The 19,117-nt window shown below is 45.3% G+C and overlaps 1 protein-coding gene across 1 annotated transcript; it reads left to right on the forward strand.

Annotated features, from left to right (window-relative positions):
* Window positions 1–799: 799 nt before the first annotated feature.
* On the forward strand, window positions 800–17,951 carry LOC310712338 (free fatty acid receptor 2-like). The gene is made up of 2 exons (XM_083515283.1): window positions 800–1,300; window positions 16,286–17,951. Exon 2 carries the CDS (start codon window positions 16,297–16,299, stop codon window positions 17,317–17,319), a length of 1,023 nt encoding a protein of 340 aa, XP_083371409.1. The 5' UTR covers window positions 800–1,300; window positions 16,286–16,296; the 3' UTR covers window positions 17,320–17,951.
* Window positions 17,952–19,117: the final 1,166 nt, after the last annotated feature.

The raw sequence follows: 19,117 nt of genomic DNA on the forward strand, positions 1-19,117 counted from the left end.
GCTCCAAAGGAGACCTGGTCGGCATCAGTCACCCAGTCCTACCTTCCACACATGTTCTGCCATCCCCTACACTCCAGGGAGTCCCTTTCCCCCCAAATGTGCTTAGAATCCACCCATAGACCTTTGCACCAAACACTGGGAGGTCAAAAGGTCTTGTGATGTGGGGAGCTTTAAGGACAAGTCAATAAGAAAAGAGATGAAGTTAGTTAGTAGAAGGAGTTAATTGTACTAGAAAGAGGATTTTGGAGAACTGTTACAAAGGTGTTACAATGAAATTCAGTTAGGGGGGAATCGAGGAAGTCAGACTACAAGGAAAGTTAACTTGGATTTTGGAAGTAATGACTGTTTTTATTCTTTTATTCTTTTTCTTTTCTTTTGTAGTATTGTAAGATGTTTTGTTTTGTGTTTTTTATATGTTATATTTGTTACAAATGTGGAAAATCAATATTTTTTTTGGGGGGGGGGAGGACAGCCTGTTGCTCAGGTCCTTGGCATCTTACACACATTTCCCACTCATGTGACCAAACACTTGCTTCTTCTTATATATGTGGCATGAGTTCGTTTTCTAACCAGGGAAGAGAAATCCATCATTTCTGTGTCTCCACTGAGACCTAGTGTGGTGGAGTAGTCAGTTTTAGATTAGGACCTAAGAGACCAAGGTTCAAATCCCCACCCAACCATCAAGCTCTCACTGGTTGGACTTTGGCCAGTTGTTGCCTCTCAGCCTAACCTACCTCACAAGATTGTTGTGGGGATTAAATGGAGAGGATGAGAACCACGTACGCCACCCTGAGCTCTTTGGAGAAGAAGGTGGGATATAAATGCAAACGACAAGAAGAAGAACTTTGTATAGTTTTCACCTCAATGGGCGGGTTACAGTGCGGAGAAATAAGGCTGGACTCATTTGAATCTAGAGGCATCATTGAGTCTAAAAAGTAGATTAGAAAGGCAGTGGGTGGCACCCTCTGCGTGCAGCTGAAATTGGATTCCTCCTCCGCCTCTTTTCTCCATCCATGAGTTTGTTTCCCGGTTTTGAAACCAAGAAGTAAATCCCCTTGTGTTACAAGGGGAGACAGGTCAGTTTCCTGCTGCTGCTGCGCCTGCTGGGCTTCTTCTGTCAAATGATCACGAGCGATTCTACTGCACCAGGCAGGCTGCTTTCCTTTCTCTTCAGGGCGTGGGAGCAGAGCAAAGCCTTTCGACTCCTGCAAGGGCAGAAGGTGGCTGGATCCATCGTGGGAGAAACCCTCATCCATCGGTGGAGAAGACAGGCAGAGCAAAGTCTGAGCTTGTAGAGGAGGTGAGGAATAAAAACACAATTATTTATTGGCGATGGTTTCGATAGGGACTTTTGGAGAGTTCAGGGGGGCATTTCAATATGAATCACAGTTATAAGCAGTGAAGAAGTCTTGTGGCACATTAAAGACAAGCAGGTTTATTGTGGAAAAAGCTTTCATGGGCTAGAGTCTCCCTTACCCGCGAGGCATGGAAATGTGATCCATGGCTGGCATTCTGCCAAAGTAGATGATATGTTAACTTATCTGAATTAAAGTTCTCCGGTGTTTGTTATTTAAATATCAGCCATAAAGTAAATTGTGTGTAAGAAAAACAGAATGGGGAGATGTGGAGTCAGAATCAGGACCTTTGTGCACAGGGAGGGTTGAATTTAAATTAAAATCCACCCTTCTCCCACAAGCATCATTAGGAAGCTGTCATTGAGATCAGATGCATGAAGTTGGTATTATACGTGTGTATGGTCTCTCTCTCTCTCTCTCTCTCTCTCTCTCTCTCTCTCTCTCTCTCTCATCTATCTATATCTATCTATATCTATCTATATCTATCTATCTATCTATCTATCTATCTATCTATCTATCTATCTATCATCTATCTATCTTATCTATCATCTATCTATCATCTATCTATCATCTATCTATCATCTATCTATCTATCATCTATCTATCATCTATCATCTATCATCTATCTATATCTATCTATCTATCTATCTATCTATCTATATCTATCTATCATCTATCTATCTATATCTATCATCTATCTATCTTCTCTTCATAGACACACAGAGCTCTAAATAAAAAATGGATAGTGTGAAACAATGGTTAGAGTACTTGGCTAAGACTTGGGGGACTCAGGATGAAAACCCCATCCTGCCATAAAACCCCATTCTGCCACTGTGGACTAGCCTCCATTCCCTCTCCCAATCTTCCTCTGAGGACTGTTGTGTGTCTAGAATGTCCTTGAAGGAAGGATAGGGTCAAAACCTGCCCACTGACGGAAAGCCTCAGTGCATCTAACTAAATGGGTTCTAATCCATGAAGGGTTCTGCTGCAAGAAATCTTCCAGCCTTTTAAGATGTGCTAAGACTCTTTGCAGCAAGCTGAAATCGACACACCTCTGGAATAACTTTGTGCCTCACATCCTTCCATACAACAATCTTGTAAAGTAGCCATGTTGCAGAAGGAAGTGCTGATCCTGGATCTATGAAAGGAGGGAACAGCTTCCCTAACTCCACCGAGTAGGGACTTTCAGCTGACTTTCTCATTTTTGCATTCCTAAGTTCAGCTCTCCACATTTCCACACCAGTTTGTATTTTATTTTATTTTATTTTTTAAGTTCTCATGAAAATTCAGCATCATTTTAGTGTGAATTTTTCCTAATATGCACATCTTGGTATATAATTTTGCCTAAGACACACACTTTTGCAAAGCAATTTTCTCTGATAAGTGGCAGTTTTCTATGCTATGTCCACTAATATGTACATGTTTTGTGCATATTCCTTGGCGAGAGACACGCACTGCAAAATTCAAAGAATTTCGAAGGAGGCTGTTTTGGTTTGTGTAGGATTTCAAAAGGTGTGACTTTGCCTATAAATGTGAACTGCATCAAATTCTCGCCACATTCTTACCATCAAGTGATTTCATGGCAGTGTCAAGATTTGAATGGTGTACTCCCCAGGTTGTTGCAACCCTTTACCCACTTTCTTAGAAATAAACCAAATTTGAACTCAACAGGACTTACTTCTGAGTAGGCATGTCTAGGATTATATTGTCAGTTGCAATTGGTGCTGCAGTTAAATATGCCCCCCCAACCATGAAACACACTTCCTTCTTCTGACTCACTTTAGAATTTCTCGACAGTGAAAATTTCAGACGGTGCTGAACTTTGAGCTTATTTTATCATTCCAAGGTGGCTACAGGCCGAGAGTGTTTTGTTCTTCCCAGTAAACATTTCTCAGGAACTCTGCAGCCACCCTGACTGCTGGGGCTGCCAGATCTGAAAAGCCCCAAGGGAAGAGTCAGCTCACATGCCCCAGACATCTTAAAACCAATCTGACAAAAATCTTGCACCCCATCCATGAGAACTGCACAAATATTTTCTTTCCTGCTTGATAACCTTTAAATGCATGAAGAATGGTAAAGGGGAAAGAGAGAAAAATTCAGCACAGTGCTAGATATAACACTCCCCACACCAAGGGCATGAAACAATGAAATTGTATTTATATTCCCTGGGACATAGACAGAGTGTGTGTGAAATCCATATCATTTTTTATGGCAACTTTCTTGAGTGAATAAAGATCTAAGGATTATTGGACTCAGAGGGTCAAACAGAGATCCGACCTCCCATTTTGCGGCTGTGTTTCCTAACTTTGAAGCAGCCACAGAAAGGGCTGTGAGGGTTTCTTTTGAATGGGGCAGCAATATTAGAGAAAAATGTATTTAGTTCAAGCTTTCCACCCACTGCCATTTTTTAAAAAAATATTTTTTAAAATTGGTTTTTACAAGAACAAATTCAAAAGAAAAAAGAAAAAAAACTTTTAACATATCCATATACAAGTTTCTCTGAATCTCGTGACTTCCCCCCATCTCCTGCAGGGTCCTTAAAATATTTTTTTCTAAAACTACATATCATTACATTCTCCACAGTTTCCATCTCTCTGAATTTTCCATATTTTTCATTTCTTTACAAATTATTTTAAAGTCCAGCTAACGTTTTTGTTTACAATGGTCTCCTAAGTAAGTTATGAATTTTCCCCATTCTTTTTAATAGTCATTACCTTCTTGATTCCTGAGTCTCCCAGTCAGTTTTGCCATTTCAGCATAGTCCACCCAGTGCCATTTTCGAGATCTAAACTGCTTCCCAACTCCTTCCCAAACCTGATGCAAAAATACTGGCATCCCAACAAATGTGTGGGTTATGTTTCTTGTCTGTGGCGAGGTGAATAGAGGCTTGAAAGTGCAGGGGGACTGGACGAAGAAACACTTATCTCCCAGCTCATCTGCTCTGATAAAAATCATAGCCCACTCCCCTTTGTAGGGGAGGGGGAGTTGAGAGATCTGATCACCACTCACCTGTGCGGTTTCTGTTTTGGCCCTCAAGACCAGACTTGGAGAGGCTTTGATGAAAAGATTCTGCAGAGCGAATGCCTGCTCTGCATCCAATGAATTGCTGAAGCAATGCACCATGAACAGGGGCTGATCAGCTGGTTGTCAGGACTTGCAAAGGGCTGGGCCAGGGCCAGCCTATCCATGAAACAAGGGGAGGCTACCATCTCGGGTAGTAGGTCCAGACTCCAAGGAATGCATCGTCTGCTGCTGCTGCCCTAGCAGTGACAGCTGTGCCATGCTCCTTGGAGGCCGAATCTGACTGCCACCACCCATGCCACATCTACAGAGGCCTCTTGGTGAATTAGAGGCACTGTTCATCTCCTCTCACCCTTGTTCCCAGTTTAGATCTCCACTCACTCACTCCTTCTTCCCTGGTGGCAGGCATGGAAAAGGGATGCCATTTTGTGGTTCACCTCAGGTGCCAAAATGTCTTGGGCCAGACCTGGGCTGTGAACAGGACTGATCAGCTGATTAGTGGTTCCTAATCAGCTTTGTGGGCCAAGTGTGTGTGTGTGTGTGTGGGGGGGTGCTTGGTGGGTCCACAACCTGAAGGTTCCCTGTCCTTGCCCTGGGTACTTTCTATCACCATCTTCCTCCCAGAAATGGTTTTCTGGTGCATGAAAAAGTACCATAGAATTGTAGAGTTGGAACGGGTGATGAGGGTCATTTCCTAAGAACTTGGCCTCACTCATGTCCTCGACAACAGGAGCTCAGTGACAGAAAGAGAGGGTTTTATTGCTGTAGGACATCACTAGAGTCCAGACCTTGAGGCATGGGGTTAATCTCTCACTTCAGAAAGGCTCTTGGGAGCTATGAAAGTAATATTTACTTGCGTATTTCTAAAAATATTTCTACGCCGCTATTCAAGAAATAAAAAATAAGTATCAGAGCAGTTTACACCCGTGATACATAAAACTGCACCATAAAAACCATATAAATATTTAATAACCAGAGATCACTTAAATATGGTAGGTTCTTAGTATTCTTAGTTGCCTGCATAAGCCTGGCGGAGCAGGCTGTGACAGAAGGTGAAGATGGTTTCAGTGGAGCTGGGATCATAGAACTGTCGAGTTGGAAGGGACCCAAGGGTTATCTAGTCCAGCATTTCCCAACCTTGGGCCTCCAGCTGTTTTTGGACTACAACTCCCATAATCCTCAGCTAGCAAGACCAGTGGTCAGGGATGATGGGAATTGTAGTTCGAAAGCAGCTGGAGGCCCAAGGTTGGGAAACACTGATCTAGTCCAACCCCTGCAATGCAGGAATCTGAGCTAAAGCATCCATGACAGATGGCCTTCCAACCTCTGTTTAAAACCCTCCCGCAAACAATAGACCACCACCTTCAGAGGGAGTCCATTCCACTGTTGATTGGCTCTTGCTGTTGGAAAGTTCTTCCTGGGGTTTAGTTGGAATCCCCTTTCTTGTAACTTGAATCCATTTGTTTCGTTCCTAGCCTCCGGAACAAGGGAAAACTAGCTTGCTCTATCTTCCATGTGATAGCCCTTTAGATATTTGAAGATGACTATCATATCTCCTCTCAGTCTCTTCTTTTCCAAGCTAAACATAACCAGCTCCTTCAAGTGCTCCTCATAAGGATTGGCTTCCAGACCCTTGATCATCTTGGTCACCCTCCTTTGCACCCGTTCCAGCTTGTCAACATCCTTTTTAAATTGTGGTGCTCAGATAGAAGGGTTCAGGTGGTCTTCGAGGGACCCTGGACCAAAGTTGTTTGAGCCTGGCTTGGAAGCAGATGGGCAGTCAGTGCCAGTGATGGTGCCACATGTTCTTGGCCAACAGCAGTATGTACCAGCTGGAGCTTCCAAACCAGCCCTGCATTTTGATGCTCCCAAGTGTCTCCTGAGCTCGGAGTAAAGTGAAACTCACCTTTCCCTTCTTTGAGTTCAGTGTATGTGTTAGAGAACTTGGGGAAATGAAGAAGGACCAGGTCTGCTGGTCTCTCTTATCCAGCATAAACAAGGGACTTCTCATCTCCTTTGTGTGATGAATAGAGTTGAAGGAAGGGAGTCTCCCATTCCATGATGGACATCCAAGGGCAGGCTGTCCCCAGAGAGTTATGGTTGCTTCTGGGGGACCAGAGGAACTGTTAATCACTGCATAGGCCAGGGATTGGAAACCTTTTCTGGCCAGAGGGCCACTTTCCCTTCTGGGCAAATTTACAAGGGCAACATGCCAGTAGGGACAGTGCCAAAGCCTAATGTGGGTAGAGCAACAGATGCCCAATTTACCTTTGTACAGTAGGCTTGCTTCTATACATTCACCCATCCCTCTCTATCCTCCGCCTAGAAAAGGACACATTCCAGCTAGGCAAAAACACTCAAGAAGGGTGCCAAGCAGGGCAGGTGAAGGTCATGGCTGAGCACCCTGGCATTATCAGAGTTCATTGTCAGGTTTCTGTCCCTCAAGGTGGCTGGTTTGATTGCCTGGTTCAAGGGCTAATTTATACAGGCATATTCAGTACTTTCTGATTCCGTGGCAACTAGATTCGAAAAGGAAACCCCCTTTCTCGTCATTCCCTTTCGCAAACACTGTATACCAAATACTTTCTGAGTGAGTGTATACTCATCAAAATACCTGATATTTAACAAGCATTTGCCACCCAATTATTTATCTGTAGCAGTCAGGGTTTGAGGCACGTAGCGATCCCCTTGTGACAGTTACACAATAGCTCACAGTAAATATTGGGCTCACTTCACTTTTTCATTCACAGTGCAGGCTTATTCAGAAGTAAGGCCCCCTCCGTTTAATGGGGCTCCTCCCCCCTACCAAAGTGAGGGTGCATAGCAAGAGTCACCAACCTTTTTGGGTCCATGGGCCCATTTGCAAAGTGGAGAAATTGCCATGCCCCCATCACAAGCTCCAAGTGATAAAGGCCATATCTGCACCATACAATTAAAGCATCATCATACCACCGTCATGGCTTCCCCCAAAGAATCCTAGGAAGTCTCGTTTGCAAAAGGGTGCTGAGAGCAGTGGCGGAGCTTCATGCTCTGGCACCAGGGGCGGAAAGCAGGCGGGGGCGGGGCGTGCCACCCAAAGGGGGGTTGCATGTTTTGGGGGTGGGCCGCCCAGAGTGGGCGGGGGGGGGACAGCTGCAATGGAACCCCACTGGGATCCTGCTGCCGGGGGTGGTACGCTTCCCCTGCCCCCTTCTTCCTCTACCACTGGCTGAGAGTTGTTAGGAGACCCTATTCCACTCCTGGAGCTACAATTCCCAGAGTTCCTTAGGAAGAGGGGTTGATTGTTCAAGCCCTCTAGGAATTGTAGCTAGGGGAGAGGTCTCTTAGCACCTCACCCCACCGTTTAAAAATGACAGCTCCCAGGGTCAACCAAGGACTGTTTAAAGTGGCACGATACTGCTTTGAATGCGTAGTGCAGCTGGAGACCTAGGGCATCAAGGGACGCAGCCAAATTCTCCACCTCCCTCCCATTTTGCAGCTGTCACAGTCAGTTCTACTCTGTCCCCATGCATATCGCAGTCAACAAAGAGGTCCTTTCCCGGTGGCATTTACCCCAGGATGCTGCGAGGCTTATTTTGCATGTTCAAAACCACCATCAACAGGTGTGTGTCGTTTTCTGCATGGAGTGGCATATCTGAAGCGAGAGAAGGTGGAAGAAGAGCTGCCACATATCCAAACTTGTCATCCAGTTCGGACCTATCATTTGCATATCTAAATGTACAAACCAAGTACATGGCATTATCTCATGTGCCATTTGTATCATTTTTGCCATACTTCTTTTAATTGGGGGGGGGGCTTTTCCTCATCCTGCTCTTCTGCCTTTAAAATCATCCCAACACACATTAAATTCAACAAGTGAAGCATTTTTGGGCGCAGAACTAAGATAAAAGGGAAAAGCTTCACTTGCTGAACATCTCTCTCTCTCTCTCTCTCTCTCTCTCTCTCTCTCTCTCTCTCTCACACACACACACACACACACACACACACACACACCCACACACCCACACACCCACCCACACCCACCCACACCCTCCATCCTCCATCCTGGTGAACAAGGGGCTTCATTAGAATTCAAGAATGTCTTTCGGTTGTGCAAAATAATTCAGAAAGGATATAGACCAGGGCTTGTGCGAGGTCTGGCCTAAGGATATAGAGACCTCAAGGGTCTCCAGATATAGGGACCTCAAGGATCGTATACATTCCCCCCCCTGCTCTACTTAAAAGCTTAGTGAGTGATAGGACTGTGCTGAGGCTCAAATCCCAAGCCAAACAGGGCATATTGGAAGGGATTTTGGTGTGAGTCAAGTTGGGCTGGGGCAGCCACAGATTGCTGCAGGTTAAACTGGCCCTGAGTGGTTGGGGGTACTCCAGGTGGCACAAGGTGGAGAAACCTGCAAGGTTTACCTGACCGCTGGATACATCTTCTTGGGAGAAGACAGGCGCCTGCTACCAGTGGTCTCTCTTTCCTGCTTTTTGCTCCATCCCTGAAGCAGCACCCTTCACTCTCCACACATCAGATGCTGAGCAGCAGTTGCCCTGGATGAAAGCAAAACAGCACCCTACAAAACCGACCCCCCCCCAAACAAGCTCTCTGTTGGGGTGGAGGTGGGGAGATGCAGCCTCTAACCCCTTCCCTGCTCCCAGCTATACGTTTAATAAGGGATTTAGAAAACCTCTTATTCTACATTATCCCTACCTCAAACTAATTTGGGACTGGATTTGAAGGAGGTGGTCTCTGGGTTGCCCCAACGTGGTGGGAGATTGATGCATTGAGGTGAGGGAGGGAATGCACAGTCCTACAAAATGATATGGAAAAACCCTGCTGGAGACTCCACTAAAAGATAAGGGGGGTGGGGCAGAATGACAGTTTCTTTTTCTTTTTTTAAAAATCATTTTTATTTATAAAATAATAACAATACAACCATACACACCCACATTTAAAGATTCCTCTGAATCTCTGAACTTCCCACCTTCCCCTCTGTGGGTCCTATTGTTAACCTTTTCTATTGTCTATTTTTCAATAGTTCATATTTTATATCTCCGTTATCTCCCTAATACTTCTACATTACAAGTGTTATTGCAATCCTGCTAATGTTTTCATCTGTTTGAGGTGGTCTCCAAGATAAATTATAAACATTTTCCCTTTCTTTGTCAAAGCTTTGGTCTTCTTGGTTCCTGAGTCTTCCAGTCAGTTTTGCCATTTCGGCATAATCCAAGTTTAATTTTCCTTTCTTCTCTGGTAGGGACTTTATCTTCTTTCCATCTCTGGGCTAATAGTATCTGTACAGCTGTCATCGCATACATAAAACAGTCTTTTCTGCTCCCTTGGAATATCAGCACCTACAATTCCTAATAAAAAAGCCTCTTTTAAAAAAATAAAATAAAAGCTATTTTAAACATTTTTTCCAACTCATTATATATCATTTCCCAGAATGCTTTTGTTACCTTACAATACTACCATGTATGATAAAAGGTGCCTTCTTTTTCTTTACATTTCCAGCAGATATTTGTACCTGTCTTACACATTTTTGCTAACTTACTAGGAGTCAGATGCCATTGGTACATCATTTCCATATACAGTGGTACCTCGGGTTAAGTACTTAATACGTTCCTGAGGACCGTACTTAACCTGAAACTGTTCTTAACCTGAAGCGCCACTTTAGCTAATGGGGCCTCCTGCTACTGCTGCGCCGCTGGAGCACGATTTCTGTTCTCATCCTGAAGCAAAGTTCTTGACCTGAAGCACTATTTCTGGGTTAGCAGAGTCTGTAACCTAAAGCATATGTAACCTGAAGCGTATGTAACCCGAGGAACTACTGTACAGTTTTCTTTCAGCGTACAGCACGCCAAAAATTTTAAATCAGTTTTCCACAACCTTCTGGAAAGTCGGTTTCTGTGACAATTTGTGTGTGGGGGGGGGGGTGGAGGGTTTAACCATAGCAGTTGGTGGCTCTTTCTTCATCATCTGCATCTTGAGCAGCAGGTGAAAATGAAACAGGCTGACTGGGAAGCGAGAGGCTCTGCCAAGGTTCTCAAAACAAGCGAGGGGACGTGTATTCATGAACAATTTTACAAGCCGGGACTCTAGCTGGGTATTGTACAAAAGCGTTCTATTCCCGGTGTGTTTACATTCAGGCTCCTAGCTTTTCACTTTCCCCCAAGGGATTGTATTGACTTCCCGTCCCATGATTTATCCCTCAGAGACACTAATGGATAAATAATTCCCCTCACTTGGGAGGCGATCCCTCCTCCTTCACCACACACTGTTTAGACTGGAGACAAGCAACAGCAGCAGCAGAGAGGTGTGCTGGGAGAAGCTCGAGGGGGAGATGGGAAGCAATATCAGCCGCGGGAAGGCAGACGCAGAAGGGCCAAAGGTCTAAGTTTCTGGGGTCCCTTGCAGGGCCAGCCAGGCCTTTTGGTGTATGTCTGCCAATTTAAAAGCTTGCACCGGCTGCCCATATAATTTAAAAGCTTGCACGTTGCCAGCCCAGATTACAAGGCTCTTAACATAGGCTTACCAGATGTCCCCGGTTCCCGGGGACAGTCCCCGGATTTGCAAATCTGTCCCTGGACAAATTCCATCCCTGGAATGTCCCCATATTTGCAAATCTGTTCCTGGGAAACGTGGCAGTGGCAGCCTCAGCAGCCTGGAACCAGCCTGGTAGCGCAGTTGGCTCTGGCTGGCTTCAGAAGCTGCTCGCTGCTCACTGCTACCGCCACTGCCGAAGGGGAACCGGGGACGTCCGGAGGTACAGATCTCCTGCCCCCTTCCCCCTTTGTTTTGACCGATTGGGGGAGGCTCGGGAGTCACAGGTGGGCGGGTGTTGCCCAGGAGGGGTGCAAGGCACGTGATTTTTCTGCCAGGCAAGGTGTAAAGCCCTTCTTTTGCACCCTGTGAAACATAAATGTGCAGAGTTTTTTTTAAAAAAAACTGGGCAACAGCTGCCTGCCTGTGACTCCTGAGCTTCCCCTGATCTGTCAGAACAAAGGGGGAAGGGGGCAGGAGACTGGGGGGAGGCTCGGGAGTCATGGGCGGGCGGCACGCTGTTGACCAGTTTTTTAAAAACTCTCCACATTTATGCTTCACAGGGTGCAAAAGAAGGACTTTGCACCTTTATAAAATATGCACGTGTGCTTGGGCCCAGGGTCTTTTGCCTCACCATCCCCACTACTGACTCCCTGTTGCTACTCAGCTTCAAAAAAAAGGGGGGGGAAGAAAAGTGTCCCCGGATTCATTGAAAAAAAATCTGGTAACCATATCTTAACAGTGTTTGTCCTGGCATTTATTCCAGTTTCCTTCTTCTGCTCAGGATTTGAGCCCCCACGACCAGCTTTTACTTGCCACTCCCATGCCAGGCAAGGAATGTAGTTCAGGACTTTTGCAATGGCTTGGTTGATGGCTCAAAACAGGCTCATTAAAAGAAAATTAATGTCACCTCTCTCGGGTTTTGTCATAACAGGACGCCTTTATGGTGGATGCATTCCTGGGCGGAATTTAGTATAGCGGCGACCGCAAGCTGCTATACCTGTTTGCAAAGCTCTTTGACAATCCAATCTTTGCTCATATGCGGACGGTGTTCCTATCAGTGCTTTTTTCTGGGGGTACGCAGGGGTATGCAAACCCCTAAACATTTTGTGAATCTAATGGGAGAAGAAACTATTTTTCAAAATAAAAAAACCAGTTTCTTCTCTAGCACGGTGAATCGTCAGTTCCATTGCTACCCCCAATGGCGGCCTCATTTCCTGTCACGGTTTTTCCTGAGTCTCAGACGGAAGCGGGCGTTTAATGTGTGAAGTAGCAGTTGGAATCTAGTATGGTGATTGGTCAGTTTTGTTGTTACCACCTCCAATGGCAGCTTCACTTCCCTTCCTGGCGATTTTTTCGAGTCAAAATGAGAGTACCCCCTAAACATTTTTTTTAAAAGAAAAAAGCACTGGTTCCCACTAAAAATCAGGAATAAGATCTCCTACCTGCTTGATGCTTATAAAAAAGTATTGTAAATTTGGAAAAGGTTGAGAAAAGCAGTGTAGAAAGGGGGGGGAGAGGTGTCATGCAGTGGTTGGATGCAGAGGAATGGTGGTTGTGTGGCAGGGGTGGGGGCGGAGAGGTTTTTTTTAGGCCGGATCCTAAGTCATTTAAACTTGGCCATTTGTGCTGGCAAATCTGTGCTGAACATGACTTTCAAGGATTGTTTTCTCTGTTTAACGTTCAAGCAGAGCAGCAGCAGGAGGAGGAGACTCACTCCTGAATGCGGTTTGCATCTGGTGTAACTTTGCACTGGCTTCGCTTTACAACCATCTACAGTGGTACCTCAGGTTAAGTACTTAATTCGTTCTGAAGGTCCGTACTTAACCTGAAACTGTTCTTAACCTGAAGCACCACTTTAGTTAATGAGGCCTCCTGCTGCCGCCGCGCCGCCGGAGCACGATTTCTGTTCTTATCCTGAAGCAAAGTTCTTAACCTGAAGCACTATTTCTGGGTTAGCGGAGTCTGTAACCTGAAGCGTATGTAACCTGAGGTACCACTGTACTTGTGCATAGGAACCACTCCCATATTCGACCAAGAAGTGTGTCTTTTGATTTGTCTTTTAGTACTGGAGCTCCCTGTTATTCAAACTGCATTCTGAGCCCCTTTCCTCGCTCTCTTCCCACTCCCCCTTCAGCCTCGCTCTATCTGAGCAGGAAATGGAGCTAAATAAATACAGTCAAATAAATATACAGGTCAGCTAAATAAACCCTATAACTAGGGACTTCTGCTGATGGGCAGAAGCTGAGGCAGTCAATCTGTCTCTGGACTGAGCTGGAGGCTCGCACAACTGAGTGCTTCTCCGCACGAAAATAAGAATAAATCCTGAATTTAGAAAGGTAGCTTGCTGGAGATAAGTAATCTTGATCCAGCAGGCTCGTCTTATGTTCTTATGGCTACACACATGCCAAAGCAATGGTCTGCAAGGAAAGATGGGTTGGGGGGGAATTCGATTCATTTTGCATTTATACACGAACCTGTTTGATTTCAGAAGCGATATGCAAACTGAGACTCAGACATCCTTCAAAATCCATATCTTCTCTGAATCTTTAAATGCACAAGAATTTCTTTAAAAATGCATATTCTTGGGAGGAAAAGCTTGAAAACATGCACATTGGTGAAAATATCACACAGAAGTGTATAATCAGGGGAGAGCCATTTTCCAAAAGTATGGATATTAGGCAAAATTGCATACAAATATATGTATGTCAGGGGATATTTAAACTGAAATCCTGTTGGGGACTTTAAAATAAATTAAAAATTACTGTGGAAATGTGGAGACTTGAACGTGAGCCTGGACAAAAAGAAATGGATATATATGCCTATCCCTCCCCGTGAGTCCCATATGGCTGGAGCTGACCTTTAGGAACTGGAGAGTTTGTTTGGTACCTCTGAGTTTGAAAATAAATTAAAAACCTGGACTCCTGCAGAAGATTTAGTTCCCTTCCCAATTTTAAAATCAGAGTACAATTGACAACATGCATAATGCGCCCTCTGAAAAAATGCTTTTAAAAACAACAACACCCAAATGAAATCAAACAATAATGAATAAATACCTTGAAAAACATAATTGCCATAGTTTTCCATGTATAAGACGGCCCCGTGTATAAGACGCCTCCTATTTTGGGGGACTCAAAATTAAGAAAATGGGGGGAGATTTCCCAGATTTGTTGAGCTTTTTTTGGGGGGAGGATTGCCCGCCTGAACAACTCTTCCTATCGCACACAACGCAAAAGCAACCAAACGTCTGACTGGGCATCTGCTGCAACAGCCAATCAAAACAAGGCCTGGACACAGCCAACAATCACCTGCAATACTGCAAGACTGCCTATGACAATCTCCAGCTCCCGGCAGCAACCAATCCCCCCCCCCCCCCCCCGTGCTACCTGTCTATAAGACGTGTCAAATTTTTAAATATTAAGTTAACGTGAAAAATCCTTGACTTATACACAGAAAAATGCAGTGCAGTGGTACCTCGGGTTAAGTACTTAATTCGTTCCGGAGGTCCGTGCTTAACCTGAAACTGTTCTTAACCTGAAGCACCACTTTAGCTAATGGGGCCTCCTGCTGCCACCGTGCCGCCAGAGCACGATTTCTGTTCTCATCCTGAAGCAAAGTTCTTAACCTGAAGCACTATTTCTGGGTTAGCGGAGTTTGTAACCTGAAGCGTATGTAACCTGAAGCGTATGTAACCTGAGGTACCACTGTACTCTCATTTAGCTACATGTAGTTTAGAAGAATAGCCACCACCCTGGTACCCAATTGACGGATTTGCTTGTGCCTCTGTACAACTCTTTTCCAGTGGATCTTTCGTTTTGCATATGGATGTTGCGATATGCAGACCACAGATGTCTGGTCCCATTATTCTGCTCTTTTCTTATTAGAGTTATGCAAACATTTCCCCTCAGGGGGAATAATGGAATTCTTTGCTAACCTGTGAGCAGTTCACTTTTTCAGTTGATTCCTGATGCAAATAAACTCTGAATAATGTATAATATTAGATATCAGGGAGGCCTGCTATCTTTTCCCCCGGAGGCAGAAGCAGCTGGAGGCCATTGGTGGAGGAGATGAGCTGCCCACCTCGCCCTGGTCCACAGGTCTATATTGCTTCCTGGGCTGGCTCAAGCCGAGGCAAACTGCTGGTGGTGAACCCAAAGGATGAGAAGAAAAGGCCATGCACAGTTAGGGAATCTGCTTGGGGAGAGCGCAAGAGTCACCTCCTTAAACATTTGGAGACTCTTATTATTTTTATTTTTATTTTATTAGTTAATGAATTTATATCTCACCCTATACCTGGAGGTCTCAGGGCAGTACAAGGGTTAAAATCTGGTATTGGTTGTGCTTGTTTGGTTCGTTTCTCCTTTCCTTTCCTATGGTGATGGTCTTTGCTTACTTATAAATTTGCAGTCAGGTTGTTTGATATTGTTGAATTTCCAAGAGGGAGGGAAAGATGTGTCTGGGACAGGACCAGCCGAGGGAGTTGCAGTGGTTTATTTTGCCTCCTTTCCAAATCAGTTTGCAATTTTTAATTTTTAAAGAAGTCCTCATTAAAATTCAGGCTATTTTTACTACTGTATGCATTTATATGCACATTTTTCAATAATCTATGCCTATTGCTCTCATTTCTTGGTTGAGGAAATGGACTGCAAAATTCAGAGATGTGCAAATTTTGGAGGATGGCTTCCTTTCAGTTCACCATTTCATGAGATCTCAATCAAATTTATCCTCCTGATGTGGCGCTCTAGAAGTTGTATTTGTTATTTTATTCATTGAATTTATATCCCACCTTTCCTTCCAAGGACCTCCGCTGGTATGCATAGTTCTCCCCATTTATATTTAATCCCCACAACAACTCTGTGAGGTAGGTTACCCTGAGAGGCAGCAACTGACCAAAGTCCACCCAGTGAGAGCTTCCTGGTTGAGTGGGGATTTCAACGTTGGTCTCCTACGCTCTACACTACAGTGGCTGGACTATACAATGGTACATCGGGCTAAGAACTTAATTCGTTCCGGAAGTCCATTCTTAACCTGAAACCGTTCTTAACCTGAGATGCCACTTTAGCTAATGGGGCCTCCCACTGCCACCATGCCACTGGCTCGTGATTTCTGATCTCATCCTGAGGTAAAGTTCTTCACTCAAGGTACTATTTCAAGTTTAGCAGAGTCTGTAACCTGAAGCGTCTGTAACCCGAGGTACCAGTGTAGTTCCCACTAGCCCCAGCAAGCAGGGTTAAAGGTGAAGGGTGATGGGAATTGTGTAGTTCAAAGTAACATCTGGGAGGCCACAGGATATCCAGCCCTGGTTGAGAGTGAGATAAATTGGGGTTTCGTGGGGCAGTATCCTTACACAGGTAAAACAAAGTCTTTATTTATTTTGCAGGTACTGAAAGGATGTCGTTATACAACGCCATGGTTCTTGCTGTCTACATCTTTGCCTTCCTGGCTGGCCTCCCTGCCAACCTCCTGGCCTTCTACACATTCCAAGCCAAGGTGCGCCAGAAGGCAACCCCAATAGAAATCCTCTTGTTCAACTTGACTGTGTCTGATGTCATCCTGCTCCTCTTTCTGCCCTTCAAGATGGTGGAGGCCGCTTCGGACATGACGTGGCCTCTGCCCATGTTCCTTTGCCCTCTGACCAACTTCTGTTACTACAGCAGCATCTACATCAGCACCCTGTTCCTCATGGCCATTAGCGTGGAGCGCTACCTGGGCGTTGCCTATCCTATCAAGTACAAGTTGAACCGGAGGCCAATGTATGCGGTGTTTGCCAGCATCTTGTTCTGGTTCCTCGCCTGCTCCCACTGCAGCATTGTCTACATCGTGGAACTCGCGGTGCCAGACCATAATAACGAAACCATCTCCAACTCTGCCAATGCCTCCAAATGTTATGAGAGTTTCTCCCCCAACCAACTCCACATCCTCCTCCCTGTCCGCCTGGAGCTCTGCATCACCCTCTTCTTCCTCCCTTTCCTCATCACCCTTTTTTGCTATGTCAACTTAGTCCGCATCCTAACCTCCTTGCCTAACATCCATGCCCGCAGGAAGCAACGGGCTGTGGGGCTCGCTGTGGCTACTTTGCTCAACTTTGCGGTCTGCTTTGCTCCCTACAACATCTCCCACATTGTGGGCTTCATCCAGAATGAGAGTCCTTCCTGGAGAGTTTATGCTTTGCTCCTTAGCACCCTCAATGCTTCCATGGACCCAGCAATCTTCTACTTCTCCTCCACTGCCATCCAACAAACCTTTGCCAAATGTTTTTCCGGCCTGGGACGCAAGTTCCATGCCATCATGCCATGGTGTTACCAGTTTTGTGGGTTCTGCTGTGACATCGAGCTAGACCACAGTGGGGTTGATAAATCTTCTATTTCTAACCTGGGGGAGCTGCCTTCTGAAAGGATTGTGAGGGGCTGGTAGCCTGCTTTGTCCATACTTTGGGACTTGGAATGAAAGAGGATGTCCATATGGAGAAATGAAGGACCTTCTTTTCCATGCCTCTCAGCAGACTTTTGCAAACTCCACCGAGTTTCAGCCTCTAATACATATGGAAGGTCAGCATGGCGTTTCTCCACAGATGACTGAAAGGCTTACTGAAAGCAATGGTTGGCCTATGTAATGTGCTTCAGGCGACTAAATGAAGTATTTTGGCTTGCCTAGGGGGTAAAGATGCGTGGTCAACACCACAGAAGGAACCTTCTGTCAGTTCATGAATCACTCCACCTCCCAGTTGCCAGAGAAGGAGCTGAGAGAGAAGCTACCTCTTCAGAACTCCCCCTTTTGACAGGGGAACCTTAGTTCTGGTGGCCAATGGTGGCCCACACTGCCTCTGCCTAGCCCTTGGAACTATGCAGGCCACACCCATCACTGGTCTTGCTCTGCTCCCTCCTATAGCAATTTTATGTGGCTGGAATGTGTGATAATACTTTGTTTCCCTAGCTGGAGGATGGAGAAGGACTGATTTGTTTTAAACCATTTTGAATGTTGTATTTTAAATGGTTGTGACCCATCCTGGGGAAAAGATACATAATAAATCTAATTCTGAATGATAATGTGTGACCTACACACTCATCTTTGCCACACCTGCCACTGGCACATAGCCTCCAGAGGGCTGCCCAACAGGAAAGGTGGCCCTCAGACTGAGAAAAGTGCCCATCTCTCACCTATGTGAGCTAGTCTATTTGCTACAAAAGCAACATTGGCCCCCATTTCACAGTTGACATCTTGTGCTTTGGCCTTCATCTGCTACTGCTGGTTGTGGTACTGAAGCTAAGGCCTTCCACAGGCCTTCTCAAGATCTAAACTCTGGACTATAAGTGAGGTGTGTGTGTTGTGTTGTGTTGTGTTATGTTATGTTATGTTATGTTATGTTATGTTATGTTATGTTATGTTATGTTATGTTATGTGTGTGCGTGTGCCTTCCCCTTTTCAGGGCAACTGCTCACATTTTGTTTTCCAAGAATGCTCTGAATGAATGAATGAATGAATGAATGAATCTGGCACATCTCTACAGCAGTGCTTGTGAACTGTCCCTGTGCTTCAAAAGCAATTTGGCCTCTGGCATCGAGGGCTGCTGTTCAAGAAAAACACACCCAGAGTCCCTTTAGCCTCATGGAACTAATCACAAAATCCTTCGTATCCTGATCACTAACTTCTGGCTCCAGTCCCTTTCCTCAGTTTGCTGGCACATGCAGATGCAATTGCTTATTTCATCTAGAGGGTGATCCTATGATTGATCCACTAGAATGAGAAGCTTGGGATGTGGTGGAGCCAATCCTTCGGCTGAGCTCAGCTGGCTTTAAGTCCCGAATCCCAGCTCAGCTGAAGATACACCAGCACCCCTTGCTCATCTTGACTGAGACCAAGCTTAGCTGGCTAAGCTGAGCCTGGTGTAAGGCCCCTCAAAAGGGGGGTTTCAGGGGTGTGGCTGGGGCCATACCAGAGGAAAGGGATTTAGTCTGGATCCTAAGCTTGGCCATGCGATTATTTTCAAAGCTTGTTTTCTGATGGCTTTCTCAGACATTGCGCCCGCCCTGTGAAACATCCTCCCATCAGATATCAAGGAAATAAACAAGTACCTGACTTTTAGAAGACATCTGAAGGCAGCACTGTGTAGGGAAGTTTTTAACGTTTGATGTTTTATTGTATTTTTAATATTCTGTTGGGAGCCGCCCAGAGTGACTGGGGAAAGCCAGCCAGATGGGTGGTGTATAAATAA

Source organism: Podarcis liolepis, assembly GCF_965112155.1.
Source record: "Podarcis liolepis genome assembly, chromosome: 7".
In the NCBI taxonomy this organism is placed as follows: Eukaryota; Metazoa; Chordata; class Lepidosauria; order Squamata; family Lacertidae; genus Podarcis; species Podarcis liolepis.